This window comes from Brienomyrus brachyistius, chromosome 4, assembly GCF_023856365.1.
Source record: "Brienomyrus brachyistius isolate T26 chromosome 4, BBRACH_0.4, whole genome shotgun sequence".
In the NCBI taxonomy this organism is placed as follows: domain Eukaryota; kingdom Metazoa; phylum Chordata; class Actinopteri; order Osteoglossiformes; family Mormyridae; genus Brienomyrus; species Brienomyrus brachyistius.
In genome coordinates this window covers 2772930-2788629 of record NC_064536.1, presented here as the reverse complement: position 1 = coordinate 2788629, position 15700 = coordinate 2772930, and the positions used below count along the sequence as shown (strand labels likewise).

The window sequence follows — 15700 nt, the reverse complement described above, 5'->3', positions numbered from 1 at the left end:
ATGAAGTTTGATTCCTACTTTTTTTAAAAATGAATGTTCTCAAACATAAATTTTATGTGGGTATTACATAAATGTGCTGTACTCTTAATCTGGATACAGTATTTTTACCTGGATACACTACTTTTGTTCAATGCAACGTACCTCATAGTCCGCTTTATTACACACACAACAAATAATTTGTTATGGAAAGTGTAATACAACAAATTTAATTATCAGCATCAACACAAGAATATGAATCTGTACTGTATATATAAAATTTACAGTGTATTAAAATGAACAGGACCGATATATTATTATCAACAATATATTGACAATATATCGTTTGTAACATTTGTTAAAGCAACGCACCACTTTAATGCAACGAAAATGAATCTACTAACTTGATTCACATACCAGGATATTACACACAAAAAGGACATTTCAGTACATATAAAAATGTGGTAAAGACTGGTCAAACTGTCAGACTTTTATACAAAATATGTAACATCACGCGCTACCGACCTTGAGCTGAGCCCGGACAGCATGAAAAACTAACTACTTCAAGTGATGTTGGCTACGAGCCACTAGAGGGTGCTATTTCCTTCAATACCAAATAACATACCACTACTCCTGCGCAGCTAAGAGAATCATGTGGTCCTTTTGACGAGACGTAGGACCGAGGCTGTGATCATCAAACATCATATAACATAGTAGAGGGGTTAACCTTTTTTTTTCAGTGGCTAAAATCTCGCACGATGGAATAATTAATAGTTTAGTACCATTGAACAGTAATGGAAGGGTTGACTTACCCTAACTGAGTGGATTTTTTTAAATACTGTTTCAGGGGTTTGATGCATGAATTAGGCTTGGGGGTGTTTATGCTTCATACCATCCAGACATTATACCACAGTATATAGTATTTTGACAGTATTTTCAAAAGCAACACTATTTCAGTATTTTGAAATCCTGGCATCTTTTACTCGAAATAGCATGGTATACCAATCTACCACCCAAGCCAAATCAAGGTAACATCACACAAGTTACGCCCTGACTTCTTCTTGCTTCTATAGTATTATTCCTAAAAGAGCAGTAGTCTGTGATTGCGATCGTAATTGCAACACCTACGTCAGACCTTTATCCAGACTGAAAAGCACTGCCCCAAAATCTCTGTGGATTCACCAGAAACATTCCCTCCTTTTCCGGCTCTTGTATTATCTCACGCTCCAAAGAGCCGGATGGTTTCTCTGTTGGTGTATTTTGAGGTTGTGCTTTCCTGCGAACCTCTCCCCGCAGTAAGTGCAAATGAACGGCTTCTCCCCCGTGTGAACGCTCCTGTGCCTTATGAGATTGCTTGAATCGGCAAACCTCTTTCCGCACTGCTTACAACCAAAGGGTTTTGCTCCGGTGTGCACGTTCTGGTGCTTCTTGAGATACCCTGACTGGGCGAATCTCTTCCCGCACTGCAGGCAGCTGTAGGGCTTCTCTCCCGTGTGAACCCTCTGGTGCGTCTGAAGGTACTTCGGACAAGTGAAACACTTACCGCAATACCCACAAATGAAGCGTTTCTCTCTGGTGCCTGCTTTGCGTGGACTCTTACCTCCTGCTGATGTGGTTAGATTACCCATGTCCGACTCTGAATTAACTGCGTTCTTCCTGGCACTCACTAGTGGGAGACACATGCTGGTTAGAATGTCCGACTGCAATTCTTGTGCTTCCCCAAAATCGTCATATTGTACGTGTTGGGGATAAACGCATGCCAACATGCTTTCTTTGCTCCACGTGGAATGTCCCTCCGCCCTATCGGCCATGGGGACCGTCATGTTTGCATCTTTCATCACAACCTCAGATCTCTTAGGAGACAGGAGACTACAGGGGCTTTTCCCCGCCGTAGAGGCAGGTTGCTCCTCTGAACCAGCCATCTGGACATCCGACGAAGCTGCTTTTACAGAGTAAGAGCAAGCCGGTTCCTCAGCTTCCGTCTCTGAAGCCGCCTGCGCAAAGAACGCCTGTGGCTGGCTGCCTCTCTGACGCAGGGTGCCGAAATCACACTCCAGCCCTCCAGGGTGATGGGCTCCAGCTTCATCATCTGGTTCCGATTTGACAACGGAGTCCAGTCCGATGTCCTCACAAGTACCACTTCTGGTCCTCTGTTGTCTAGGGAGCTTCTCTGCATCCTCCGCAAGCTTCGTCTGGGTATCTATACAGCATCCACTTTCACCATCAGAGCATGGCTCCTCAGCTCCTAGAGGGAAGGGTTTAATATGAGTAGAAAATGAGACCGAATATTAAACAATACCCACAGAACAGAAAGGATTGTTGAAGTTTGGTATTGAGACAATTTAAAAAATCAAATCCATATTAAACACAGAAATGACATTTACGTGCAGAATAATAACATACTGTGAGAGGAAAAGTTATTAGGTAATGCTCATTCGAAAGACAAAGCAAATTGCCTTTGATTGTGAGCACAAATATAGGGACATGATGTTAATAAGCCTGCTTACTGAAATTCATTAATTACCAGGTAATTAACCATAACACACGCCCTACTTCTTTAAGATAATGTACAGAACTTGCACCATTAAATCACACATATGTGACCCATCACCACGAAATGAGTCTTATGGGTGAAGTTCTACCAGTGCGACTGGCGACGGGTCACATATATTGTTTATTTACTTCGCCTCGAGCGGCGGCCACAGGTACTGATCCCACGTGCAGCATCTCAGCATCTCCCTTCCACGTGACACTTCATTTACGACGTTGCCTAAAACCCGAGAAGGGTCTGCGTATACGGGTGATTATGGGGGAATCCCGGCGCTGGTCACTCACTCTCTCTGCTCCTCTTTCGTCTTTCTTGGTCGCTGTCTTCCAAACTCTCGTAAAGATTCTCTTCTTTAATAACGATCGGTTCGGCTCTTCCGTCATCTTTCTCAGCAGGCTGTGGCAGAGTATTGCATGCATTTCATACCCGACCTTATTTAGAATTCTATGCAGACAAGCAAGACTTTTTATCTGAATGAATGGGTGCATTTTACAGCGCACTCGCGTTTTGTTGGACCATCTACTGACCTTGATCTTGGCCGCAGGCTCTCCTTCGTCCACCGTCCACTGTTTGTTATATGTTTTCTCCTTTCCTTGGAGCACACTCTTCTCTGCGAAGTAATAAAAGAGAACGATGTTTAAAGCGATGTCAGTGTCAGGAGGTTACGTTAAAGACCAGACCATTGCTAGATCTGAAAGGCAGGCCGCCTGGAGACATACTTCGCGCTGCTCTCGGCTCACTGCAGGGCAGCATCCCGTTCAGGCGACTGTGCACCGCGCTGCCCAGCTCCCCGCTTTTCGTGCCGCATCTCCGGGCCATACGCAGCTCCATCATCTCCAGCTTCCGTTTCAGGGCTTCGTTTTCCTCCTGGCTCCGGGATATTTCTAAGTGTAGCACGGCGTAGCCGTCGTCTACCAGCTCGCAAATTTCTGCTACGGCCGCTTTAGTTAACGCCTCCATTATAGAGGATAGTTGTGCCTGAAAGGCAGCACAGTTCGGCATGGCTGCTTGCATTGTCCAGTTAAACCTGGGAATGCCTGATTTACAAAAAAATATATATATATGTATATATATTAGCAGTAATGTTATAATATTGCTATTTAAAAAACAATAAGTCACTGATGTTGCGCTGCCCCCTCAACAACGTAGCTTTGGATTATACGATTGGTAACGGAGTAATATTACAGTGTGTTGGGTAGATTACTTCCGGACTCCATAGGAAGTGACTTTAAATTACCGTACATGCTCTAGAACACCCGCACTGTACTGTAAGCTGCAATATCACATTAATAATAGTGATACACACTGACCTTTAATAAGGAACACGCTGTCTTGTCGTAACACGGAGCGTGCTTTTGACACACTCAGTGTCATATCACAAGAACTGGATATATAATTCCTTCAAATTTTCATACGTCTGTTTGCACACACAATGCCATATCTTTGCTGAACAAATGCTTCAAAGTCAAACCATAAGATCACTGATGGAAAAAGAATGTGAACCAGACAATGCCAAAGGTATGACGTTTTTCACACATCTAAGGATATTTTTATATTTTCATTATATGTTCTAGATATGACTTAATGTTTATAATGGCTCACAGAAATTCTCATCAACAGATGAGTGGCACCCTAACTTTACACTTCATCCTAATGTCAATGTTAATCCTGACTTCAACCCCAAGCCTAATCATATCCCTATTCCTTGCCCAAATGGGAAATCTAAGCCTACCTATAATACCCGAACCATACCCATAAATTGAATCCTGAACCTAACCATAAACGTAGCTTGAAATGTAATGCCAACACCATCCTAAACACTAACCTTATCACTTTCCTAATGCTAAACCTAACCCTAATCTTAACCCTAACTCTCTCTCAAATCCAATGCAATCTGTACCCCAGGGCTCCCCAATTCCGGTCTTGGGAAGTCAGTCTGTAATGAAGTTTGTAGATTTCTCTGCTCAAACATACCTTATTTAGCTCACTAGCTAATTACCAGGTTTAGTAGGTGTGTCTGAGCAGGAAAATAGCTTTCCAGGACATAAACTTAATATTAAACCTAACCCTAATCCTAAGGCCAGACTAACCCAAAATGTAAACGCATAGACACAAATATATTTGGATTCCCCACTTTTCTCACCACTCCTACTTGAAAATTTATTTTCATAGGGACATGATTTACATTTAGTTACATGTAATATTTCTGCTACTGCCTACCAGCCAGAAACACAAACCAATCTAAGAGGTCAGGGCTATGACATTTGTGCATTTCAAAAGCAAAAAAAGGTTTATGTTAAATACAGATAAAATGTTTCAAACCACTGGCCAAACAAATTAAAATGTATCAAGCAAAAACCCATCATTTAAAGCCTGTATTAAAGATGCATCCATCCATAGAATTTCAGTACCGTGACCTAAAGATTTTTCAGAATAACTGAGTGTTGCCAACCTTTACATTACCCATGACCTTTGGTAGCATACCCTGCTTTGTAGTCTGTACCTCATGGGCTTGAATTCAGTCTAAGTGTGACCCCATACTAGACAGTGGTTATGGAAGATGGATTAACACAGTCAGTATTAACACAGTAACTAGTGCCATTAATGTCAAACTATCAGCCATGAAATTATGTTGTAGTTCATAACAGGAAAGGCAGCAGCTTTTCACCCTGACATAATTGCACTTGGTTGAAAATGACTTGGGTCAGCATCATTGAATATTACATCGTATTTTTTGGCAAAATTACCAATCCAACAACCCACCTTCGTACTCATCTAGATTAGGGAGGGTCACAGGCCAATTCCAGGGGTCAAAGGTCAAAGCATATGGGTACACCCTGGACAGGATCTTAATACTATAAAATTACACATATAACATATGCACTTATTTGGTATGTTAGCTTAAGTCCAGGTTGAAACTAGAAATCTGATCTACCAAATAATATGGGGAAATACAGTTAAATCTCAAATACACTGTTCACATATATCCACAGCCTTTGATGAATATTAACTGGACGATATTAAGTGACATTAACATCATGCTAATATTTTTTTTCTGTTATGCGCTTTCCCTTATGTGTGACTTGTAGAAATAAATTTCTTCGCACCACGTTTACAGTTTAACGGGTCTTTTCTAGCGTGAAGACTGCGGTGCCTTGCCAGGTTACTGGAGAATGAGAAACTTCTCCCACACTCCTGGCAGATGAACGGTTTCTCGCCAGTGTGAACGCTCTGGTGTCTTTTAAGGTAACCTGGATCGGCAAATCGCTTGCCGCATTCGGCGCAATGAAACGGTTTCTCCCCGGTGTGAACCCTCCTATGTGTTATGAGGTTGCATAACTGGGCAAATCTTTTCCCACACTGCGCACATTTAAACGGCTTCTCGCCGGTGTGTACCCTCAGGTGCACCTCAAGACTTTGCGAAGAGCTGAAACTCTTCTGACAGTAGTCGCAATCGTAGCGTTTTTTCCGCAAGTCGGCATTCTGGTCCGTAAACCACAGGGGTTTGTTGAAAGGTCCTAAGTGAGGAAGCACTGTGTCAGCTGAGAAAAGTTCCAAGTCGCCTTCTGAGCTAGCCGGATCCTCCTGTTCCAATCCGGAATTTTCTGCATAGCACATTTCTAGAGCAGGTTTGTCAAACATGGAAACCTCAGATTCCGGAAGGCTCCGTCTTTCTGCACTGAGACCCGGCCTACAGCGGTGGAGTTCGTGGTCGTCAAGCTCCGCTCCCACCTCCGCCTTGAGGGCGGCGCCAAGCCCCCCGTCGTCCCACGCACCAAGTCCCTTCATGTCTTCTGCTGTGCCAATCACGGCGTCTGCTTTGCCGGGCTTTTCCGCAGCCTCAAGCTCCGCGAAACCTGGAGGGAAGGGTGCACACGACAAAAAACAAATGCATCAACTGCTAAACTGCAACCTTGCCGACGGTTTAAGGGCTAGCATTGCTGACATAGGCCTACTCTCTTCAATGACGTTCAGCTCTCTCAGTGAGTCGGCGCTTGCCAAATCCTCTTCTTTTACGAGCAGCAAATTGGGCTGTTCCTCATCAATGTCAGAAACCTAAAATAAAACCGCAACCATTAGACATAATAATGTTGTAGAAACAAGAGAGTTCATATAGGATACAAATAAAATCATAACACAAATGTCCAGCATTCACATATATAAATGATTCTAAGTATATAAGAAGAAACAGAACCTTTTGAGCCAGGTAATGTTGTATCAGTATCACTTTATTATATATGTAACATTACCAGTCTAACTGGAGAGGGCATTTTCCAAATAGCTCCCCCAGGGATCAATAAAGTTTATCAAATCTAAACAAACTACAATGAAACAGTACACAGATATCTCTCTGCTTGAACCCAAACCCGCTTGGTAACAGTACCCTATCCAGGACCGGAGCAGTGCCGTCTCTCCAGCGGGGACCCAGTGGTTTCCCAAAAATTCCAGCGGAGCTGGGAATAATGTTTTCTGAAATAAATACAGCAGCAGAAAACATATAGAATTAAAGGCAATAGAGAGAGTTTTGACTTAATTAAAACGGTGCGGTGTTAACATATTATATATCCGTTATAATGGAAATCAGAAATGAAAAGGGATGCTCCTTTGATCGTGAACTTTGACGTTTCTATGCCCTCTGGCACACAATGAGGAGGAAGGGTTACCGTTTGCGGGTCTCTCCTGGGCAGCCCCCGTCGCCATCATCTGTATCGACAGTTTTTGTTTAAGAATTTCGTTTTCCTGCCGACTTCTGGATATCTCCAGCTGCAGCACTGCGTAGCCTTCATCCACAAGTTTGCAAATTTCAGCCACAGCCGCTTTAGTTAACACCTCCATGATGGAGGTTATCTGTGTTTGAAAACCAACACTGGTCGACATCGTGATGTCCTGCGGTCAGTACTTCGATATTTTGAAGATCTGTACCTACCCTATGAAATAACTAAATAAATGACACACAGATCGTGCTCGATTTAACCATATGTCGTACAACACCGTGGCAAAAGACGGCGTTCTGCTAAATAACCGGGATTATACTTCCGGAAGCTGATGTTAAGTATTACCGTAAATAACCTAGAATAAGCGGCAAATTTTCGTGAAAACATACCTAAAATTGCTTAACTACTGTCATACAGAATACCTAATTTTTTATTCACCAAGTACAGAGAACAATAAGGAATTTCTTTTGATGCGGGTGGTACCATGACAAAATCAAAATTTAACATACAACTAAACATCCAAAAGTAAAGATACATGGACAAATAAGTGGAATATGGTAAAAGAAAATATATGGAGGTGTGCAATGATAAGGCAAGCATGTAGAAAAAATAAAGTAATAAATAGATAAATGGATGGATGTAATGTGCAAACAACTTGGGTATGGTGTAAGCAACGTCTATAAATTATGGTTTTAGATTATGAGACCGTTTCTCTTGGGTACTTATTTAGGAGGGCGATGGCCTGGGGGCAGAAGCTGTTAAGGTGAAGGTTTGTCCTTGTCCTTATTCTCTGCGAGATCTAACAATTATTTAGCAATAGATTTAAATTAAATTTTTTTTGTTCAATTAAATATCATTGATCCATACAATTACCCCCGGAATGATCACTGTTTGTACTGCAGAGTTTTGTTCCCATTTTAAGGAGTCCTAATAGAATGCGTGGCGAAAGCTGGAACATAAAAGATAGTCTTTTGATCTGAGCGATATGACACGTATTAGTTTTACTAGGAAGGGACAGTATCGCATTATGTAACTGCATGTTTTACCACTGTCAAATTTGATTTTATGTAAACAAATCCTACTTATAAGGGCAAAAGATGGATATAATCTTATCCAAAATAATCTCATTGATGAAGAAAATTCATAATATTGTTTATTATGTTCCATTATGAATCTGGGGCATCGCCATGGGTGTGCCAGGATGCCGAAATCCCACTCAAAGCAAACAGCTTGCACAGCCAAATGATTTTTTTCTCTTTGGTACAGGGGGTCTCCGGTTCACAAGACCGAATCCCACACTTCCCCTTTATCATCGGGACCCTGGGGGGAGGGTATCCCTTATCTTTTCAGGCTGACAGAGACGCTTCGTCTTTACAAAGGTACACGTTACTTTATTGTGTTTGAGTTCCTGCACCCCTTGTGTTGCCGTGACACATCCAAAGTCACATCCTGGCTATGCCACTGCTATGAATGAACCCAGTTTATTAAAATTTGCTTCCGTGTTGCAGGTATTTCATCCTTCAAATAATAAAACCTTCCAATGTGCTTTTCAAGTTAATATTTTAATCCAGTGCTGCACCACACATAATTACAGGTGATTTTGCCTCAACCTTAAAAAATGACTTGTAAGTCAAGATAAAGTCATTCATCCATCCATCTTGCATAACTGCTTATTCAGTGATGGGTTGTGGTGAACCTAAAGCCCATCCCAGAAAGTATAGAGAACAAGGATGGGTACGCCCAGGACGGGACGCCAGGTCACCACAGTGGGCACACGCTCGCAATCACCCGCCAAGGGCAGCTTAGAAATACTAGTTCAGCTAAATTCACATCCCTGAACTAGGGAAGAAATAAGAAAAGTCAGTCAGAATATGCAAACTACACACACAGCCTGGAATGGGGTTAAACCCCGAATTCTGACATTATGAACTTGCTGTGCAACTCACTAAGACAATTACACAAAAATACCATCATATTAGTGAATGCACATTTCTCATCTGTCTGTATTTAATATTTTCGAAACAATGATATTCCTACTTTAGAGTAAATCTAAAAGTCTCCTTTTTTCTAACTGTGTGGTTTTTTTTTCGTTTTCTTTTTTGGTTTAGGCAAATCTGCATGAAGCACGTCCAAAACCGTGTAGCCAAACGCAGAGAAGATCCATCCAAGTCACCGTGCCATTGAGTTACATCGTTTTTTTCCCCGAGTGCACACTTTCGTGTCGTTTCCGGTGACTTGAGGTCGTGAAGCACTTTCCGCACTGCGAGCACCTGAAGGGTTTTCTCCCAGTGTGGACACTTTGGTGCCGTATAAGATTATTGGACTGAGCGAAGCGCTTTCCGCACTGCGTGCACTTAAATGGCTTCTCTCCAGTATGTACCCTCTGGTGCGTCACGAGATAACGGGACTGGGCGAACTGCTTTCCGCAGTACGTACAGCAGTACGGTTTCTCTCCAGTGTGGACCCTCTTGTGTATTATAAGATTGCTCAGCTGTGCAAATCTCTTTTCACACTGCGTGCACTGGAATGGTTTCTCCCCAGTATGTATTCTCTGGTGTGTTTCAAGGACATCCTGACAGGCGAAGCTCTTTCCACAATATACACAAATGAGTCTGTCCATATTTGCTTCCGCACTGCTGTCGGTATTTACAGTTTCAGTCAACTGGTTATCATACGGGTCCCATCCATTTAGGCCTGGGGTTCTGGATTTCAGCTCAGCTGCTATATCCTCGCTCTCCGCCATCTGAGACTCTGAGGAATACGCGGGAACACAATCTGAGGACTCGCTGTGCATTTGTTGTTGTTTTTGGTGGTCATGCTCCATGTTGGCCATCCTCCCCTCTTCATCCCACGTAGAACTCAGGTCCGTCTCGACTTTAAAGTAATCGGTGTCCATCCTAGCCTCACCCAATTTCACATTAAGCACTTCTGCAGAAGGTGTACAGTTTCCAGTGTCGCTCCACGGTGGAGGAAGCGACTGCAGGCCAGAGGAAAGAGGTTGGCACTTGGACGTTGGTTCTGGTGTGTAGAAGGCAGCTACCTCCTTGGTTCCTTGGTCGGAGAATCTCGGAGCAGACAGAGCTTCCGTGTGACCAAGCCTCTCGCACGTGATGTAGTCATAAGCAAGAGCGTTCCCTCTTTCCATGGTCTTCTCAGACCCCGTTTGCTGGGGCGTCTGGCTCAGGGTCCCATTCTCTAGCTCAGCCTTGAGGTTGTCACCGGAGCTGCTGCCTTCCCAAACACTGGCTCCATTTCTCTGCTGTCCAGGAAGCTCCTCTACATCTTCTGCAGATGTAGTCTTTGTGTCCAAGACAGACAAACCTGCAGCAGCTTCTGCAGGCCCCTCAGCACCTCATGTGAGAAAGGTGGAGATCAATGTTACACACCAATGTTTATGAAACCGGTCCTCAGGGATGCCAACACAGTCCACAATTTTGCTACCTCCCAGCTCCCGGTAGGTAGCTAGGAGAGAGTAAAAATGTGAACCGTCCTGAGAAGCACTGCTTTACACTATAAAGGACGGCATGAACCATAAATCTGCTATACAGCTTTGAACAATATTATTACACATCTTTTAAGGAACTTTGAAAGTCAGTTAAGAAAAAAAAAAAAAAAGACATTGAATATGCTTCAATGGATATCTAACTTTCTGAAGTTATAAAGCATAACAAAACCTGTGTATTAATTCTACTACATTTTAAAAGTAGTATTATTCCTTCATGATGAACTTACTGCACCTAATTCCTCAAAGCTTACTTTTCGCATACATCTTCAGTTCTTCCTGACAGTCCCTCTGCCCAAAGTCTTCCTCTAGTATCTCCTGTTTGATAAGTTGCAACTCAAACCTTCCGCCATGATCTGCGATCTGCAAGAGAGAAACCGGAGCGTTCAATGCGCACAGTCCCGGCGTATAACCTCACCAGACAGCCAACCTCACCGAAGACAGAAACGTGAATATCTGCCTGAACGTACAGAGTCTGAATCATCGTCTCTCCAAAGGTTAGCATATGAGGGTTCCACTGTGGCCATGAACTGGGCATCACCTGTGAATAAAAGGTAAAAAAAGAGTCAACGGGATACAAAGATACACAAAAGTTCTTCATACAGCTATTCTTTGAATAATTTATGCATATTCAGAAATATAGCGTAAAGTTTTGCTAGATCATACTAACAGGTTGTGTCCGTGTTCTTTCAGTGATCCAGAACGTAGTTTTTATGAAAGCTTTTCTGATAATATCATTTCCTGAACATGGACAATGGGAAATGTAGTTCTCCAGCAACACACAATACGTTAACTTAAACGGCAGTAATGTTATAACTGATGGTGATCGCAGGGAAGGTGCACGTCGCTCGTACAGTGCCAAGGTATTCTGCTGCTGTGACCTTCAATGACATCCACCACATCACTCTCACCCACACCTTGTTCAACAGGCACTCCTCCTTCACCATCATGCTGAACGCTGGAGCACCATAAGGCTGCGTGATTAGCCCTCTGCTGTACTCCATTATCACCTATCACTGTAAACTTTATCATGACTCAGACTCCATAATCAAGCTGGCAGACGGCACCTTGGTGGTGGGCCTGATCAGAGAGCTCATGGGATTTTTACTTACACAAAAATGTTCTGAGGGCAGAAAGAAAAATGATTGGTTATCTCTCTGAACCAATCAGAATTTAGAGGAGGTGGGCCCAAGCAACTAGAGGAGGCAGGACCAACCAATCAAATGTCTTGGCCGCACCTCCTCTAGCTGCCTCTATGACATCGACGCTGAAAATGCGTCGACATGAATATTTGAAATTGACGCATCTTTTTAAAAATTACTTTCATGAAATTACCTTTATGATTTCAACTGGCTTGTTTATAACAGCTTCATTTTAAAACGGTATCCTTTAATATCACTACCTAATTATGAGAGTAGTTCAAATTATCACAAAGCCAAAAGGTGGTTCGTACGCTGCGCAAAACTTTGATGGCATATCGCAGCGGCAGTAGTGCTATGCAGGAACGCCGGAAGTGAAAACACACAAGTGCTATTCTGGATGATGCATCACCAGAAAGGCAAAACCACCATACGGGTTATTAAATTACCACTAGTATAGAGAGCTTTTTTATATATCTTTTGTTTGTTTAGCTACTAAATACACTCATTACTAAAGCCATAAAGTTGTCTGCCTGCTACCTTAGAATCTTCACTGAATAAGTGAAAATGTTTAGGCTAAAATCTGATCTTATTCTACGTGGATTGACGGTGCCAGTGTGTGTGTTCGAGTGCACTCGGCTCGTTGGGACCCACGTTGTTATCCTAAACCAAACACTGCGAACTGAAACATGAAATCTATTTTAAAAGAGTCAGACTTTAATGTGCAAAAAAGTGTCGCCACACCACCAACGTCTTTTCTAACCAAAATATCTCCTCTTTCAAAAGATGTTGTGGTTGCTGATCCGTCTCTTCACCACGACTTCTCTGCTTATCACTTCAATGATTTACCAAAACAGTAGCATGTGGCGTGCTCCACTAACTGAATTTAATAAGCATAAGAGTACGCTGAATTTATACAGATTTAGTAACCTTTGGGCATCACAAATCACATCTTATTAATATTTTAGGCAAACCACTAATCTGCTTGTAGAACTGTGGATGAAAGTAATGTCCGTACAGTGATGGCATTCATTATACGAAGTTAAACAGTCAATTTGATTTCTGAATTGAGATTAATCGACCAATCAGTAGCTGATAGATTAATTCATATAAATATTCATTAGAGGCAGCCTTAGATTGCTGTCAGTGTTTTAGGCCTTAGGCATGAAGAACATTGCGTGTACGTGCTGTGTGTTGAGAATGCAGGATGTGTGGGTTTGCTCTGAGACTCGCACTCTAGGTCTAGTCGCAAGTGGCTGGGTCACAGATAAGGCAAGTGGGCTGACGGACACAGGCGACAGGAAACCTGTGGGTACATCTGGAGTCTGTTGAGACAAGAATAACTGGCTGAGGTCAAGAGGGGTGCAGGACGCACAGGAAGTGGGTCTAGGGTTAGCTGTAAGATGTTTGTTGCAAAAGGGACATACAAGCTTAACATAACATTAGTAGCGATGATATTTAGCTAGGGGCGGCATGGTGGTGCACTGGTTAGCACTGTTGCCTCACACCTCTGGGTACCGGGTTCGAGTCTCCGCCTGGGTCACATGTGTGCAGAGTTTGCATGTTCTCCCCATGTCATCGTGGGGTTTCCTCCGGGTACTCCGGTTTCCCCCCACGGTCCAAAGACATGCTGAGGCTAATTGGAGTTGCTAAATTGCCCATAGGTGTGTATGCGTGAGTGAATGGTGTGTGAGTGTGCCCTGCGATGGGCTGCCCCCCCATCCAGGGTTGTTCCCTGCCTCGGGGGGGGGGGGGTTTGAGACAACCCATGAGGGAGGAAGTATGAGAAGGTCAGGCAGAACAGGGTGCGCTCAGGGGGGGGTTAACGTCATGTGTTAATCACGGGGTGGGAAACTAAGGGGACCAAGGCAACTACGTATAAATGATGTGTCTCTTGAGGTAGCAGCCAATTGTAATCGATGTACCTCTCAAAGTATTAACCAATTATAGCTAATGAGCTTTTTGACAGGTGAAATGTTTTTCGAAGACGCAGCCAATCATAATATCGATATGCTTTATAGGGAACTTTGAAAAGGTACATAAACTCGTGTTTCTTTGTGGGGGGTGTCAGCACCTGGAAATGGGGACACTGTCGCTTTCTCTTTCTTTCCTTTCTGCTTATGGAAGAAACATTACCTCACAAAGTCTCAACTTGAATTATTTCAGTGAGTGACAATGAATTAGTAATAGTAATTTTTTTTTTTTTTTTTTTTTTTTTTTTTTTTATCTTCCACAGTACTTCAGGCAAATGGCGAAAAAAAAAGGATTTATCATTATCCCCCCCTGCCCCCCCATTCTGGTGGGAGCATCCTCACAAACCACATCTCAGGGTGCCATGGAACGGAAAGTCCTACAACAGGCGGTGAAACCTGCCCAGCACCTCCCCACCCACCCACCCACCATTAATCACAAATTAATCACAAACACCGCAAGCAGCAGGTGACATATCACGCAGGATCCCTTCTCAGCCCAGTCATGCACTGTTCACCCATCTCCCATCCAGGAGGACCTACAGGAGCCTCCACTGTCCCTGCAGCAGGCTGAAGAACAGCTTCCTCCACACAGTTGTCCATGTGCTCAGTAGCACCTTACACCACTAACCCCCCAGGCCACACTGAACATTGTTTTGGCTGCACTGACTGATCATTTTCGCCCTGTATATCTCACAGTTGTATATCTTGTACCATATTTCTCATTATAGTCATTCACTCTGCACCATATAATCTGAACTCCCTCCTGTATAATTTTGCACACAACCATAACTCACACACAGATATATACTAAAAAACTAGCTAGAATTTCTTCTCTTCTCCAAAAAGTTACTGATATCCTCTTCTTGGGGGCACGGCTGCAATTCCATGTATTTGTTACATTTCACTGCCACCTCACGAATTAGTTAATTCGATTAGTCAAATAAAGTCAATGACATATTGATTAGCTATATGAGGTGTGCTAGAGGTGGAGTCAAAAGACACATGAGTGTATTGGACGGTTGCTGCAAATATTAGGGAGATTTTAGCATAAGTTTTGACGTGCATGGCCAAGCTAACACACTTCGGTAGGCACAATATTATAATTTTAAACCAACGGGATCATTTAAACATTTTCTTTGGCTGCCTAACGACATACAACAATAAAACTGAATGAAATAATAACAGTAGTAGTTAATAATGATAATAATACAAACTTACCGCTTGTTAATTCGCCCTTACATGCTGCTTTATCAGAGTCACTCTCTTCTGGTGCCACACATCCCTGTGCGATCATCAGTTCCATTATCTTTAATTTTCTTTTCAGTGTTTGATTCTCCTCCTTACTCCGCGATATTTCTAACCGTAACACCGCGTACCCATCATCGACAAGCTTGCATATTTCGGAAACGGCTGCTTTAGCAAGTACATCCATAATGGTGCTCATCTGAGTGCGAAAAACGCTGCAACTGGTCATTTTAATCACCTAATTACTGGCCCGCTTTGTACCGTTAGAGAGGCTGTAGTTCAGTATCTGCCAAACAATCACGTCTTCAGTAAACACTAACACATTGTAGAGGATCTACCATTAAAATATTCCTTTTTCGGGCTGTCACATAGAGAAAGACAAATGCCATGTACAGTTAAACAACTAGTTTCCCAGTTGACGGTACTGGTATTCCGCCTGAGCACCCTAGCGGATATACTTCCGGAAAGCTGTGGAGCGCTCAATGGTAGTAAAATTACCTTAATTACTCGACACTAAACGCACATAGGTTATGAGATCTCAAGTAAGAAGCCAATACGAAACGAAGGTTTAGGCCTGGTTTTCATAATTTCCATATTTAAAA

The 15700-nt window shown here is 42.9% G+C and overlaps 2 protein-coding genes across 2 annotated transcripts; both read right to left on the bottom strand.

Annotated features, from left to right (window-relative positions):
* Positions 1-190: 190 nt before the first annotated feature.
* On the bottom strand, positions 191-3725 carry LOC125740469 (adult enhancer factor 1-like). The gene is made up of 4 exons (XM_049011672.1): positions 3244-3725; positions 3052-3134; positions 2812-2920; positions 191-2221 (listed from the first exon to the last, which is right to left on the bottom strand). Exons 1-4 carry the CDS (start codon positions 3536-3538, stop codon positions 1191-1193), a joined length of 1518 nt encoding a protein of 505 aa, XP_048867629.1. The 5' UTR covers positions 3539-3725; the 3' UTR covers positions 191-1190.
* A 917-nt stretch (positions 3726-4642) lies between these two features.
* LOC125739787 (uncharacterized) lies at positions 4643-15568 on the bottom strand. Its single transcript, XM_049010242.1, has 8 exons — positions 15072-15568; positions 11212-11282; positions 10996-11104; positions 9427-10590; positions 7189-7416; positions 6909-6994; positions 6481-6580; positions 4643-6381 (listed from the first exon to the last, which is right to left on the bottom strand). The coding sequence occupies exons 1-8, from the start codon at positions 15325-15327 to the stop codon at positions 5597-5599; spliced, it is 2799 nt and encodes a 932-aa protein (XP_048866199.1). The 5' UTR covers positions 15328-15568; the 3' UTR covers positions 4643-5596.
* Positions 15569-15700: the final 132 nt, after the last annotated feature.

Coding starts and splice junctions, on each gene's coding strand:
- LOC125740469 (XM_049011672.1), bottom strand. CDS start 3,538: ATGCAAGCAGCCATGCCGAACTGTGCTGCCTTTCAGGCACAACTATCC. Junction 2,921..3,051: donor AGCCTGCGGCCAAGATCAAG/GTCAGTAGATGG, acceptor ACTCTGCCACAG/CCTGCTGAGAAAGATGACGG. Junction 2,222..2,811: donor ACGAAAGAGGAGCAGAGAGA/GTGAGTGACCAG, acceptor CCTTCCCTCTAG/GAGCTGAGGAGCCATGCTCT.
- LOC125739787 (XM_049010242.1), bottom strand. CDS start 15,327: ATGACCAGTTGCAGCGTTTTTCGCACTCAGATGAGCACCATTATGGAT. Junction 6,995..7,188: donor CCAGGAGAGACCCGCAAACG/GTAACCCTTCCT, acceptor TATTTATTTCAG/AAAACATTATTCCCAGCTCC. Junction 6,581..6,908: donor CTGCTCCGGTCCTGGATAGG/GTACTGTTACCA, acceptor GTTTTATTTTAG/GTTTCTGACATTGATGAGGA.